This window comes from Poeciliopsis prolifica, unplaced genomic scaffold (genome assembly GCF_027474105.1).
Source record: "Poeciliopsis prolifica strain line A6 unplaced genomic scaffold, Auburn_PproV2 SCAFFOLD025, whole genome shotgun sequence".
NCBI classification, from domain to species: domain Eukaryota; kingdom Metazoa; phylum Chordata; class Actinopteri; order Cyprinodontiformes; family Poeciliidae; genus Poeciliopsis; species Poeciliopsis prolifica.
The window spans coordinates 2,836,502-2,852,026 of NW_026562400.1; the positions used below are offsets into that span (position 1 = coordinate 2,836,502).

The 15,525-nt window shown below is 37.3% G+C and overlaps 2 protein-coding genes across 2 annotated transcripts; one reads left to right on the forward strand and one right to left on the reverse strand.

Annotated features, from left to right (window-relative positions):
• Positions 1-5,364: 5,364 nt before the first annotated feature.
• LOC129370847 (secretory phospholipase A2 receptor-like) lies at positions 5,365-7,575 on the reverse strand. Its single transcript, XM_055047063.1, has 5 exons — positions 7,542-7,575; positions 7,084-7,452; positions 5,856-6,206; positions 5,640-5,734; positions 5,365-5,547 (listed from the first exon to the last, which is right to left on the reverse strand). Exons 1-5 carry the CDS (start codon positions 7,573-7,575, stop codon positions 5,452-5,454), a joined length of 945 nt encoding a protein of 314 aa, XP_054903038.1. The 3' UTR covers positions 5,365-5,451.
• Positions 7,576-9,121: 1,546 nt separating this feature from the next.
• ankmy2a (ankyrin repeat and MYND domain containing 2a) lies at positions 9,122-14,972 on the forward strand. The gene is made up of 10 exons (XM_055046985.1): positions 9,122-9,309; positions 9,625-9,689; positions 10,283-10,421; positions 10,524-10,622; positions 11,342-11,502; positions 12,432-12,646; positions 12,975-13,110; positions 13,299-13,427; positions 13,496-13,625; positions 14,215-14,972. The coding sequence occupies exons 1-10, from the start codon at positions 9,243-9,245 to the stop codon at positions 14,349-14,351; spliced, it is 1,278 nt and encodes a 425-aa protein (XP_054902960.1). The 5' UTR covers positions 9,122-9,242; the 3' UTR covers positions 14,352-14,972.
• The last annotated feature ends 553 nt before the right edge of the window (positions 14,973-15,525 follow it).

The window sequence follows — 15,525 nt, forward strand, 5'->3', positions numbered from 1 at the left end:
AATCAATTTGAAATTATCTAATCCAGCTTCAGAAACACCTACAGGACAAGAGATGACCTTACTTAAGGATGGAGGTCTAAAAAGCAAAGCTGCAGTATTTTGAGTTTTTGTAAAAATCCAGGATTTAACCTAAGTGATTCTGGTACTTGGTGTGCTCCATTTACCAAATCTCCCTGTTGATTTTTTCCAAACTTTACACTTAGAAAAAACAGATTAGATCTGCCTTTAGTCAATCTTGAGTCAAGTTCGTTATTAGCACCTGTCTGGAGAACATTACAGCTACAGCATAATTCAAGTCTGGAAGCAGAAACTTCAACCTTGCAGAGTCAGGTACTCTTGTCTCCCTGGGATGACGATGTTCACGAAACGTCCTTCCATCTTATCTTGTTCCATCGAACTCAAGAACGGTACCGCCAGGAGGAACCAAGACTACAGCACACCTGGAAAAGAATCAGTTTGGTTTCAAGACAGAAGCTGGGACTGCAAAAGTTTGATTTTTTTTAGAGCATCATTGTCTCCAGATGTGGAAGAACCTTTGACCCAAAGTACCAGAATCTAGACCCTTCAATTTAGTGTTTAGGACACCTGGAGTTTGAGTTGCCATTGTTGTCGAGAGATTTCCCGATGCGGATCTGTGTGCCGTTGCGTCATTGTTGGAGAATGTTCCGATTGACAATTTTGACAGAAGACACTTTGTGGGTAGTGCGCAGGTCAAGTCGCCGTCGGGTTCTGAAGTCCTCTAGTATGTGTGCAAGATGCCTGGTCCCAGATGTTGTTGCGATTGTCATCAGTGGCGTATAGCAACTCAAACCCATACAGCGAACCATGGACTCGCCATCAAATCGAAGGTTCTCACCTGCAAAGAAATGTTTAAATGCAATTTGTAGCCAAATATAGTCAATGCCTCATTTTCACATGTTTAAAGTTAAATCAGTGGGTAAGGAACCTACAATTTTAGAAGCAGCTGGAACTTCAAGTTCTCATTTTACTTATACTTTGCTTATCCTGAAACGGCTACTTATAATTAGTACCAAGACTGAAACTTGTACTTTAGGACTGAAGATTAGATCCTCTCCCTGGTTTAATGCACCTGGGTCCAACAATGGCTCGTTAGATGACCTAAGAACATTGACATGCTGAAAAGGTTGGTACTACCACCAGGGACAATAAAAGTAATTTCTATCTCCAGCTTCAGTAAGTTATTTTAATAGTAACGACTGAAAAGCATATTAAATTTTAATATATTCATATATAAAATATCATTTAGAAGTGTATTAGATGACATTTTTTGCTGTGATTTTTCCATTTTTTTCCTCATCCTTCTGATGTACCTCTAGCGCCCCCTGGCGGCTCCCACTTTGAAAAACACTGAGCTATCCCACCTTACTGACAACTTTGATCTGCCAATAAACCAGCTTTTATCTAGTGTGTTTGAAATGTGATGTACTTTGTACAGCTTGGAGGCAGAAACTTTCACAGGACAAAATGCTCAGACAACTCAAAGCAAACATGGAGTAAACGGTATTAGAGTAACTTCTGCAGGTGTGTTCACTTTTCTTTCTTGCCTGATGAAAGCTCATTTCACAGTTCCCTGCTCATTTCTCACTGCAAGAACTCTCTCAGGTTGACGTTCATATTGAGAGAACTTTACATGTTTTCAGGTGCATTGTTGGGTTTTCTAGCTTCCTTCCACCACCCAGTAGCTGTTATGTAAACTGGTCACTCTGGTCATGGCCAGCAGCTGTGTTGCCGTGTGATTAAGTGGCAACCTGTCAAAGGCGTTTGCTGCTTTTTGCATATTTACTCTTGAAAATCTGTCCCAGTCTTCCTCCTGTTCAGCAGCAAATAGTTTTCACAAGGTAAGAAGACTAGCATTCATATACTTTATAAATAAGTGTGATTAGGAAGATATCAAATGTCACATTATGGAGAAGGTAGTGTCTAACCACTGGTGAAAATGGAATCAAAGCTGCACCATGTTAATATTATTATTGTTATTAAGTCATTGATAGGGACAGACACACATCGACCTAGATAAACTGAACAAAGCTGAAGTCCCATGTTTGTGTCATAGTGCAATAGCAACAGCCAATTTTCAGCTCTAAATGGGCTTTTAAACAGCACCTCTAAAAAACTGAAGTGATAATCATTTAAAACAGCACAACATAATGTTGACAACATCTACAAACAAACAGTGAAACATAAAAACATCAAAAATGGATACAGTTGACATAACCAGAGTTTTGTTTGCTTTTTGAACGTGCTAAAACTGGTAACAGACTTTAAATCAACAGGAAGTGAGTTCCAAACCGCAGATCTTCTCACGGACAGGAGAGCACTTTGACTAGAAGTGGTTCTTCGAAAGGATCCTTACAGTTTCCATCTGAAGCTGCTCTAGATCTTGGATCACTTATCATGTGTACAAAGTATATTTAGTTAGTATGGATACAATTTTATTTGTATTATTTTTCTCTGTTTTGTGATTTTGCATTGTGTGATGTTTTGTTGTTTTCTGAACAGGTTGTTGTTGAAAATGAGAACATTTCCTTTTCACTCTGTGCCAAATTCTAAACAAGTTGGTTTTGGCTGTTTTACAATTTTCTGGAAGTTGATTCCATATTTTTTATATATATGATGTGCCTCCAGCTCGCTCCCCCCCTGCTCCAGGGGGGCCGCCAGTCAAAATTATTTTTTTGATATCTAGAATGTAATTATGGATGACAAAAAACAACTTTATTTACATTGAGTTCAACATTTCCACAACTTAACCCTTTTTGCATCACCAAAAGCAGATACTTTATCATTATCAGCATGAAGTTCTTGCATAAAACAACCAAATGAACCATAATTCAGAAGATCTACTGTCCATGGTGTCAGAAAACCATGAAGAACACACATGACTCATGTGTGTTTACTTAAAGTTTTACTTTCTAATTTACCGGGTTAGTTTTCATACTGCTTTACATACAGAGGAAGGAGAATCAGAATAGCAAATCTCCCTAACAAACTTAGACTGTTGCAGCTAATATATAGCCTTAGGTCACTCTTTGAAAACCACTGATAATACTAAAAACTGAGCAGAAGTGAATTATTATTAATTGCTTTAAGGTGTATTGGGTGTAGCAAGACTCAAGACTTCACACTATGCAAGTTTCTTTCATCTTATTATAATGTTATAAACTTTAATATTGCTGTATATCTTATAACTTCTTTATTGGCACCTTTAGATGACATCTATGTTTTCTGTGAAAGTCATGACAATTATGAAAACATTATTATTATGATATCGCACCTTAAAGGTCAGTTTCTGTTTTAAGCAACCGTCTCTAAAATTGAAAACAAAAGTAGCCATCCAATTTGCTTTTTATGTGTTTTCATAACTTATGAACAAAAAGAAAGACAGAAATATTCTATTTGTCTTTGCAGGCCGGTGTTCTGGTTATCTCTGTGTGCATCAGCACCAGTACGTCTCATTTGACACTCCAAAAACCTGGAACGAGGCACAGAGCTAAGAGAGACATGCATTGACCTGGCCACCATGGAAGACATGAAGAAGATGGACATGGATCTGAAAGCTGCTGGAGACGACGGCAGTGATGCAGGGTGGTTTGGGCTGCAGAGAGGCAGCATGAGAACATGGCCCTGGTCTCTTGGAGACAAAGATTTCTACAAGGAGAGAGAAGACATTTATCTCCAGTTTGACTCAGAGAGTGGGTATAACTGTGGCGTTCACAACAATATGTGTGGTTGCACAGATTACAGGTATTCGGTCTGTTTTGACAGTAGGTGGCGTTTTCCATCAATCAACGAGAGGAGTATCTGTCAGGATGTTCCCCCCACAGCGTGACATGTTCCAATTCATATGAATTTTGAAATTACGGTTCGTGCCAGCTTAGGTCAAGATGCTTTACTCCTATCTGGTTTTTCAGGCAGCAGCAGAACACTTCACTGCACTTCTTTCCTAAGAACTCCTTCAAAGAAGCCATTTTTGATCAAATTATACAAATAAAAGTTCCAATAAGTGTTAAGAAGTTTTTCTCCTGATACCAAATGTGATGAAACCTTTGGGTCTTTCTAATATTGCAATTACGTCTCTATCAATTAGAATAATCACATTTTCATAAGCTGATAGTCATAATCATCATAACCCAAAATAGCAGAATTAAGTTTCTGATTTAATTATATACACAGGTAGCCAAAAAAAGTTGCTTAAAATTTTTTAAAAGGAGGTATAAATGTCAAAACTAACTTAATTTACTATTAACCAAAATGTTTGCTGAATATTATTTTCATTAGAGCTTAATTTGCTCAGAAAGGGAAGGTGATTTATAGCAGATATTTTATAAAAAATAAACATTGAACTGATCTCTTAGCTGGTGAGATTTTGTTTTGCCTGGAGTCATTCCTCAAAGCTGGTTTAAACTGTAAAACTTGACTTCTTAGGAACAAACCATGGAGTGGATCAGTACATCCTCAGTCCAGAGTGAAACAGTTGGACCGCTGCTCGGGATTTCTGCAGGAAAAACTACACAGACCTGGTCAGCTTGAGGAGTGATACAGAATACCAGACAGTCCTGGAGGAAGCTAGTGGAGAGGTTGTGCATGTTGGGGTATTCAGGGTCCAGCAACAAAAAACTCTTCTTTCAGGTGCACAAAAAATTCTGCAGAGTTGAATCAACACTATGCCAAGTCTATTTGGCATAGTTACATGCCAAATAGTTACATTAAAAGTCTGTTAAAAGTGCCAAATTTACATTAAAGTGTGATTATATACAAACCAGCAGAACGTTATATATATCAGCATTTTATTCATTAAAAATGTGGACGAATAATAATGACTTTCAAGGCAGTATTTATTATTATTATTTATTGCTTCCTTCCTGTTTACATGCCAGTTATTGGGATCTTACAGCCACAACAAGATTATGTATTTAGGCCAAGAGGTTACCGTCATGCTTACTGTGAGGCAGCAAATATGCAAATTGCCACGTCAACGTTTCCTCAGTGTTCCTCCATTTATGCAAAGAAAATAAAGGAGGAACATTGCATTTCCTGGCCTCAGGTCAAGAGGTGAAGCACTGCATAAATAAACTAAAACAAACTGAGAAAACTGAGATAACGCTGAATGAATAAGAATGAATTTATGTAGAGCTTATAGGCAATCACAACATTTATTGATTAAACTGTTTCAGAAACAATTCTATCAAATTCTAAGGAAAATCAGATATTGAGAAAAAAAAAAGGTTGTATCTTTTGAGACATGTAACTATCAGGTTTCAACATTGCAATCAAAAAACATATGCAGTTTGTTTCCTATACATTAGATTGGCTTGAAAACCTGAGACTCATTTGACCTATATATAATAAAAACTGTTGCAATTTTATCTGCTTTGTTTTTGTCTTGTAACCTACAGCTCCTATTCTTCCACATATTTTAAATCAAGAGGGTTTTTAAGGAGTTTCCTTGTCAAAAACGTTCCCGTCAGACTGCGTCCTCCATCGCAGCTGCACGCCCTCGGCGCCGGTCTTCCTCACTCTCAGTTTCATCTGACAGGGAGACAGAGTGACGTTCACCATTCAAGCCTGTGTGCATGCAGTGTTTTGTATTGCACACTGAGTGCAACTGTTTCAACTCTTACCTGCTCCAGGATCCCATCTTGCACTGCTGGATCATTTATATCTAATGCTGAGTTCTGCATGTTGATTCTCACTATGAAGTGCATATGTTTGTTTTCTGCAAGCATATATGTGCATTCATTTAAATCAGAACACTAGCATGTTTTTTAAATTTAGAATTGTTCCATTATTGTAATAAACACAACATATGAAGCTACAAATTGAAATGATTTGGGAACCTGGGAGGCAGGAACAGAGGAAGGGGTGCGTCTCGGTGCATTTCAGTGCTCCCCATCTGCCGGATTCGTTCTTCAGCAACGCCCCACAGGTGTCAGAAGAGGTGCTCCACACCGACGTCCCTGGAAGCCAGTTTCTCAAGGACGAGTCGGCCTGGTCCGACCACACCCAGGAGTCCCTGAAGAGACCAACCCACACAGAGGCATTGACGGCTAAACTCTGGATGATCTCCAGCTCGGCGTCGTTCCTCACGCTGACCAGGCCCGTGTAGCTGGACTGGCAGTATTCCAGAGCGTCAGTCCAGCCCATCACTTCATCAACCATAACATACTGGTCCGGACCTTCTTTTGTGTCTAAAAACAAGAAATAAAAGTATTTAAGCCCCAAATATAGAAATAGGGTCAACATGAATTAAAAGGATTTAGCAAAAACACTTTTAAGAATGAAAATGTATCTTTCCACTCTGATAAAAAGTATGGAAAAGATATATGGAAGAAAATGTTATTACAGCTTAATAATCTCACAGTGAAAGTTTTTTATTATCCTAATCTTAGGTGTTATTAATGGCCTGCATTATAAAATCTCGAACTAAAATTTGACTGCAATTGGGTCTTTTTGTAGGATAATGACACAAAACATTACAGAATAAAAACCAGGCAAATTGACTTAATCTCACAGCTCAGATGCTCAGAGCCACATCTTATTGAAAACACAGAATCTTGTAGAGAATCAGAGAAGAGAACATGAAGAACCAAGGATTCTGAGTTGGTCCAAATAGTGCATGCTTCAACCTTCTCAAATGTTATGGAAAACATTTAGGTGACGCCCTATTGGAAAATGGTCATAATTAGCATTTTCTTCACATCATTACATCATGCAGGATCCACAAAAATAAATTTTTACATTAATTTTTTTTTTCTTTTGTACCTTTTTTAGATTTGTATCTGCCCAAAAAAATCATGCAATATTTTATGGAAATAAACAAAGTAACAGAAACTGTAGAAAAAGTATTTTAAAATAACTTTGAATCCAAAGCATTAATAAACAAAGTAAGGACAGGTGTATGATTTCCTCATTTATTTGAGGTAGAAGATTTTTCCCAGTCTATGAAAAGTAACATGAACTGAATGTGGGTCACTCATTCTTCTAAACTGTTTCCTAGTTAATTCAATTTATTTAGAAATCTACTTTTGAGAAAATATCACATTTAAGTGTGTCTAACAGTCTTACCATCAAAGCAGAGGAATGGGAGCTTTAGATGACAAGCACGTGTGTAGAATAATTTCTGCTCGTAATACCCACAATGGTAATTTGGAGAAGTACCCCAATTATAAAAATTTTTCTCTCCTTCCTTGTAGAAATCTCTGGCAGTCAGAGACCAGTGCCAGATCCTCGTTTTTCCTTGGAAAAGCCCAAACCATACATTGTCTCCTTCACTCTCAATGAGCTTCACGACTTCATTCATCTCCTCCAGATAGTAGATGGTGGCCAGATCCAGACAGTTTTTCCTGCAGTAGATTTGTGCATCGTTCCAAGTTTTTGGAGTGGAGAACAAGACGAAGCGGTACTGAGAGGCACCCAGACACAGAAAGCACAGGCCTGTGGCACAAAATGGCATAAATATCTCATTTCAGTGCTGTCTCTTGAAATAAATGTTTCTGATAAGAAAAGTTTTGGTACACGCTGACCTGCAAAGAGAGTTAGGGACATGAACTTTTCCATGGCAGCTATGAGAGTCTGCAAATGGGGGAAAAAAAGATTATTTCTGTATTTGGACACTAAAAAACACTTTTCACATGAGAGTCAGTAAAGAGTATTACTATCATTGAAGACAGAAAAACAAAAGGAGGAGTAAATTTTAGCCAAAACATTTCAAAAAGTTTCTAGAAAAAAATCTTGGAATTTTCTGAATTTGGAAAGTTGAACATTTGCTATGAAATAACTCATAAATTTTCAAATTAATCTCAGAATTTTTCAAGAAAAAAAAACTTGGTAACTTCTGAGTTTGAAAAGTTGAAAAGGTTCAACTTTTGACACGCAGAAAATTTCCAAAAGTCATTAAAACTCAGAATTTCCTTGTATTTTCTGAAATGTTTCTGAGATTAATCTCAAAATTGTTTTCCAGCAAGTTTTCAACTTTTCAAACTCAGAAATGTTCTTAGTTTTCAAAGAACAATTCTTAAGATTAAAGTTGTTGTTTTTTCTTGCCAATTTTTGACCTTTCAAACTCAGAAATTTCCTTGTTCTTTCTAGAAAACTCTTTTTTCTATCTACAACGACACTAAAACACTGTCGTATCTGTCTATGGGATTTTTAAAACATTTCTATAAATACACAGTAAAGACTTTTTAAACAAACATTTGCATTTGTATACATTGTTGTTGCAGAGATAATAAATGAGTCTTACCATGTATCTGGTGGAGTTTCAGTTGTTTCAGTGCTTTCAGCTCAAAGCTGGACAGAGGTGGATCTGTGCAGCTTTAAAGCTGATATCTTGGACCAAACAGGTGATTAAGATTATGATGTTTGCGCTACGTGGAGTCATATTTTACCATTTGTTCTCCTGAATATGGAAAATACATGAAAATCCAGCAGTAAGACAGATGCAAACTTTGCTAATCCCTTTGAAAGGTGAACTAAAGACATAACCTCAATCATGACAGAGTGGATTTCATACTTATTTAGGTGGAGACAATTCATCTAACTGATTTAATGAACTTTAATTGTACACATTACTTTCATTAAAAAACTGTTTTGATTTATTTTGGGCCAATTTACATCAAGACACGACCACATTCAGACTTGTAACAATAATTGTCAAGAGTATTTGACTCTTTCAAATACTTTTTTACTCACAATTCTGCCCTTTTTAAATCAAAATTCTAACAATTTAAGAACAGTTTGAATTTTGAGATTAAAGTTTGATTTTTGCTCTTTTTTTCCCTTAATCAATACTGTATACCTGAGTATTTGCATACAATAAATACCTATATGAGAGACAGATGAATAATTATTCTATATCAGTATTTACATTTTATTATAAAATATCTGAAAGTAATATAATATGATTGTCTTTCTGATTATCACTGCTGAAGGATTTTGTTTATGAATGAACTTTCCAGAGGCCCGTGGATCTGATTATTTTTCCAAAATACAAAGGGGTGATTTAGTTGTGTATACTCGATAATACTGAGTTTTTACTCCTCTGTCGCGGCGCCACACACCCCTCCTTTCAGGTGGAAATGGTACATTCCACATGACAGCTAGCCCAGAGCTAGCATAGATACCCGAGCATCACACTGTCAGAGAGAAGAACTGCGGTGTTTGCGTGGAAACTGGTTGCTATATTAGTGTCATTTCTGTTTTATTTAAAAGTGTAAACAATCACTATGTCCACCGTAAAGAAAGGAGACTTGTCTCCAAACGAAAAGGAGTTGTTTAAAGTTATTTCTGCAGGTAAGCCTCCTCGGCTAACGCTAATCCTGGCTGGTTAGCTTGTATGATACAAGCTGCACGCCTACAAATTTAGACCCATTTAGACCATTATAACCAGCTATCTAGAAGCTGGCAGCACTTTATTTTAAATAAAAAGTTGTAAATTTGTTGTTTCTATCTTTACCTTTATATTGATTCGAACATGAAAGCTAGAAATAAGTTTGAACATGCCAGTTGAATTTAGATGTGCTTGTGAATTTGTTTCGTATATTCTGGTAAAACTTCAATGTGAAAATGTATGAAAGTGATAAAAAGACAAGCTCTCCTTCTGTTTAGGGAACGTCCAGGAAGCCTCCAGGCTGCTGGGCTGTAAGGATGTTCGAGTTAACTGTCTGGATGAGGTAGAAAACACAGCGACACTGATGATTTTATCCTGACATGATTCACTTATGTTTCTCTTGTAACCAGCTTATTAAAAAGATTTTATGTTTTACAGTTGCATCTCTTCTTTTTACCTAAGTGAAATTGCAAAACAATTGCATGTACTGTTATATTAATACAATATAGATACAATATAGAGCATTAGCTGTTGCTTTTTTGTATGTCAACTTTGATGCCTTCAAGGTCTGTAGTTTTTTTTGTGTGTGTTTTGTTCGTGAGAAGCTTTTGGATTTTATATGAGGAGTTGAAAGCGATCTTCCCTCTCAATAACTGAGTGTTATGTGAATTACTTTTGTTTACCTTAAAGCAGGTAAGGTCCTAACCCTGACAAGGGCCGGCATCCTGCATGTTAAAGCTTGAAGCTTTTTGAGGCTCTCCCTCCACTTGTCTGATCATGTATCCTATATATTTTGAATTTATTGCCCTGACTATATATGCTTTAATACTGCTGTTAAAGCCAGTTTGCTCTGTCAGCTGTAATATTTCTACTCCACAGTCGATGTAGTTTTAGGTAGAGTGTGATGGTTATGTCTATGTTTTGTCTCACCTGCAGTATGGAATGACGCCCCTCATGCACGCTGCCTACAAAGGGAAAGCAGACATCTGCAAGTTGCTCCTCCAACACGGAGCTGATGTAAACTGCAACCAGCATGAACATGGATACACGGCGCTCATGTTTGCTGGCCTGTCAGGTAAGTGTCAGTGTTCGTCGTGTGGTTTGGCAGGTCCAAACGGCAACAAACAAATACATCTGAATATACGATGTATTAGAAGTTTTTCCTTTATGTCTGTAGGAAAGACTGACATCACTTGGATGATGCTGGATGCCGGGGCGGAAACAGATGTGACCAACTCTGTTGGACGGACCGCCGCTCAGATGGCAGCTTTTGTTGGTTTGTGACCATAATTTATTCTCATTGCATTTTTCTAAAATCTACAAAACCTTAATCATAAGAAATATATTTTTTTCCTGGTTTGAATAGAATATAAATGTCCTTTGTTATCCCCAAAGTGGGGAAATTCCAGTGCAACAGCAGCAAAGTGACAGGCAATCAAAGCCAGAACATAAAATATGTAATAAAGAATAAAATACTTCAAATTAAGGGGAAAATGTCAACATAAATATTGTGCTGTGATTAAAAGTAGCTACTCCAGTCCAGCTTAATGTACAACTGAGTGGGGTAATTTTTTTTAAAAATTACAACATATGTCAACGAGCATAAAATGAGACTATTTACATTAAGTAAGTAACTTCTGTGTGTGCTTGAAATAAGAAAATCTCACTAAGACAAAATAAGTTCTAGACTTGAGGTTTTCTATGTGAATGTTGATATTCCAGTATCTATCATGTACTCATAAGTAATATTTTCTTAATATCAAGCTTTAATATCTTCCTGAGATAATTAAGTAGTAAAACACTTAAAATAAGAAAAATAGTCTAAGATAAAAACCTTTCTGTGAGAAGAAGTATCTTGTCAGAAAGAAAACAGGCATAAATCTCCTTAATTTAAGATATTTAATCTTACGTAGATTTCAGTTTTTGCAGTGTAGCAATAAAAGCTGTTTTAAAATCGACATTCAGTTTTAACTCCCCTCTACTTTTCATCCTTAGGTCAGCACGACTGCGTCACTGTAATCAACAACTACTTTTCTCGAGCCAGGCTGGATTACTACACAAAGCCGCAGGGTTTGGAGAAGGAACCAAAGCTGCCGCCCAAACTGTCCGGACCCCTTCATAAGATCATCATGAGCACCAACCTGAACACGGTCAAAGTAGGACTTCACTGAACGGAGCACGTTCAAAGACCCAGATCATCTTCCAGCAGCCTGAATGAACCTTAATATGCTTTCTGTTTTTATGTTAGGCGTCTGAAACACAGTAGATATCATTTCCACCGTTTTTATTCAGTTTAATCATTAGTGTTGGTATCAAAAAGTTGTAATTAAACGTGGCATCAAAGTGTTAATTATTCCTAATAGGAAGAGAAGGGCAGCTCTACCGGTTTAGCTAACACAAATAAAAATCAAAGTTACCATAGAATATTGCATCCATCACATTATTTCTTACATAATTTACTGACTTTGTGTGGATATAAAAGCTTTGTGACACTCAACAGCCTGTTCAGTGTCACAAAGTGTTAGTGTGTCAGGTGCACCTTCTGCAAGAAGCCAACAAAATACAAGATTTACGCTGCCAAATTTTAAAGAGTCTGCATTGCGTGGTAAACCTTTTTTTAGCTTACGATAATTATTTGTCGATATAATCTGGATTTTAGCTCCGAATTTTCAGGGAGCAGCTTAAATAGTTACATTTCTTGAGATTGGGCAGAAAATAATTTAACATTTCTATAAAGACTTTTATATATTTTCTAGATTCTCTTTTTAAGTGTTCATTCACTTTTTAGCATCTCCATCAAAATCTTGAGACATTTCCTAATTTGAAACACTTGAAATCAAATTAATTTATTTTCATATCAATGTCTGATACAATAAAAATTTTAACCTGGCAGCTTTCGGGTGAATTTTCACATTAATTTTTTCTCATTCCACGTCCTTTTCTCACTGCTTAAATTAAAGAATCCTCACCAGTAATGTGATCAGAAACAACTGGGATGGCTCACTCTGTGATTTTGCTCTGCTGTTTCCTAAAGCAGCGTCTAGAAAACCAAATCATCTCCTTTGTTGTTTGTTTTGTTTTCCAGTTGGTGATGCTGGTGAAGGAAAACCCGTTGCTCGCCGAGGTGGAGGCTCTGGACAAATGCAGAAGAGTGATGGAGCTGATCTGTGAGAAGTGCATCAAGCAGCAGGACATGAACGAGGTTCTGGCGATGAAGATGCACTACATCAGCTGTGTGCTGGGAAAGTGTGCCTCCTTCCTGAAAGACCGCGAGGACAAGCTGGACGGCCTCATAAAGAGGTGGGGACATAAGTGAGGGAATGGGTTTAATTACGAACAGAACCCTCCACATCCTCCTGGTAGAGATGTGTAAAAACCCCTAACATTAATTAATTTGTTATTAGCAATAAAATTTGGAGAATAGAACTTTGCTCTTTAATTTATCATGAAAACAATTGGTAATTCCTTCTCTTGTACCTGAGGTATATCACAAGATTGTATTTTTTTTTTGTCCTGTTTAAGTCGATAACACTTCAAGCGCTTTCTGCCTGTTTCTTTCTGCTGAACAACATATTTTGTCGTGTCATTCACTGCATTTTGGGCGCTTTCCCTTTCTTGTGTCCTCCAGTTTGCTAAAAGGTCGTGACAGCGACGGATTCCCAGTTTTTCAGGAGAAGTTCATCAGAGAATGCATCCGAAAGTTCCCGTACTGCGACGCCACGCTGCTGCAGCAGCTGGTGCGGAGCATCTCTCCTGTAGACATCGTAAGTTTGCAAACTAATTTAATTAGACTATTTCAATAATCGATTCATCACGATTAATCGTTTCGGCCCAAACATTTCGCTGCCTCCCAGAACCACAGGATCTGAGATCAATTCAGCGGCTCAGAAACTGGATTCAGAAATCTGTGTTTTCGATAGCGATATCTGATCAGGGTTTTTTTGCCCTCCAGGGTAACGACCCCACGGCGCTCTCGGTTCTGACTCAGGCCATCACAGGGCAGGTCGGTTTCATGGACGCAGAGTTCTGCACCACGTGTGGAGAAAAGGGAGCTGAGAAGAGATGCTCCATCTGCAAAATGGTGAGCGTTGAAACCACGGAAATAATTATCGTGTGAAGGATTTCACTGACAGTTTGCTCTGTTTTCAGGTCATCTACTGTGGACAAGCATGCCAGAAAATGCACTGGTTCACCCACAAGAAGGTTTGTAAGAAGCTGCAGGAGCAGCGAGAGAAGCAGGAAGCAGAAATGGCCAAACTGAGGACGGAGCAGAGCAAAGGTGAATCAAAACTGAACATTAGTTCACATATTAGGACAAAACTTCATTATCAGTTCTGCATCAACGTTCAGCCAATGTCAATAAAACACAATATTGTCTGTGTTTCCATTGTGGTTCTCAGATGCAACTTTACAGACCTCAGCTACAAAATAAGTCTTTTTTGTTTGAATCAATCCAAAGCTGTTGAAGTTTTTAATTGTACTTTTATACCCTGAAGTTTCTAGAGTCTGAAATAAATCTAGCAATTTTACTCAAGCAAGAGTAGAAATACTTCACAATAAAATTACCCAAGTAAAAGTAAAAAGTACAGCGTAGTAAAAATACTCCTAAACGTACTTTTTTTTTTTTCCACCAAAAGATAAATGTAATTGAGTAAATGTATATATTTACTCCCCAACTCTGAATGGCAGCTTCTAGAGCAGCTCTTTGGAGAACGGGACTTTTTAAGTTTTGATTTGTTTTAATGACTGTGAGGAATCTGTTTTGTTCTTTTAGATTTTACGTCAAATTAACATTTTTAAGCTAATTTGAATTGTAGCATTTTGTGGTGACGGCTGGCTGTAACCTGAAGCGACTCTTGTGTTTTCAGAGGAGATTAAATCCGTCCAGGATGCTGCAGACTCCATGCAGGGACTCTCTATGGAAACCAAAAGCGAAGAGACGCCTGCAGACGCTGCTGCTGCAGAAACATCAGACTCCACTTCCATCACAACTGCTGACAACTGAGGAGCATCCTGACATCCGGGGCACAGCAAGGAAACAGACACTTTCACTGGGAACCAGACAGACTGGTCCAGGAATATTTATTAACATCTGAGCCTGAACCACGTCTTTTTGCCCATTTCCTATTTATAAATGATAATGCTACATGTTCTGGTGTTTGTAGAAATGTGGACGAGCAAACGGAGGGCTTCGGGTTCACAGCGATGATGAAGATGCAACGTTAATCTGCCTTAAGAATCTGTAGCAAACAGAGGATGAAGTGGCTGTGCCGCCTGCCATTTGTCTGATTTATTTTTGTACCAACAGTCCCATTTTGTGTGTGTAAGGTGAGGCTGCTTAATGCTGACCAAAAATCTGAGGTATTTTTAGATGTGGATGATGTAAATGTGAGTTTGTCTTGGTGAACTATGGAAGAAAATGTTGGAGACAGAGCAAGAAAACTGTTTGTTAATAGAAAAATAAATACATTTCCATTGAAAAAATTTACTTCTTTTTCCTGATGAGACAACCCAAAAATAAAAAGTTTAATTCAATTCAGGATATTTATATTGTACTGATTCTCAACAAACATTTAATTTCTATTTAATAATAGTCAGTTTAGTCCACATATTTAGACCCCCCTCCCCCCCAAAAAAGTTAATTACATACATTTCACTCAAACTGTTGGTGAAAGTCAAACACAATTTATAATACCAAATAATACAGGAGTGAAAACTAAAGCTGTGCTTCTATAAACTTCCATGATTACGAAGTTTAAATGGTATTAAAAGTGTAAGTCAGTTCTAAAAAGACACATTTTTATTTTTTATTTCCCATTGGGTTAATAATAAAAAAAGTCCCTCAGACATAATTTTTTTGTATTTTTACTTAATGAGGGTTTTTTTCTCAGTAATAAAGCATGTTTTGATGCATTCATGTCAAAATTAAAAAGGGTTTTATTTCTTCCACTCTCTCCACTGATCTGAGTGAATTTTCTGTAAACATGTCTCACAAAACACATCTAAAGGAAATTATAAATATTAAAACAGCTTAAGATTTATATTTTTATCATTACATCTGTAGTTTTTAAAGATGACCACAGGGAGGCGCTGTTCTGCCAGGATTTAAATCTCCCCTGATTTCGGCTTAATTGTGAATGAACAAATTTTTTTATAATTATTTTCCTCCGAGACCTGAT

Coding starts and splice junctions, on each gene's coding strand:
- ankmy2a (XM_055046985.1), top strand. CDS start 9,243: ATGTCCACCGTAAAGAAAGGAGACTTGTCTCCAAACGAAAAGGAGTTG. Junction 9,310..9,624: donor GTTTAAAGTTATTTCTGCAG/GTAAGCCTCCTC, acceptor CCTTCTGTTTAG/GGAACGTCCAGGAAGCCTCC. Junction 13,428..13,495: donor GATGCTCCATCTGCAAAATG/GTGAGCGTTGAA, acceptor CTCTGTTTTCAG/GTCATCTACTGTGGACAAGC.
- LOC129370847 (XM_055047063.1), bottom strand. CDS start 7,575: ATGGAAAAGTTCATGTCCCTAACTCTCTTTGCAG. Junction 7,453..7,541: donor GTCCCTAACTCTCTTTGCAG/GTCAGCGTGTAC, acceptor TTTGTGCCACAG/GCCTGTGCTTTCTGTGTCTG. Junction 5,548..5,639: donor AAGATGGGATCCTGGAGCAG/GTAAGAGTTGAA, acceptor TCTCCCTGTCAG/ATGAAACTGAGAGTGAGGAA.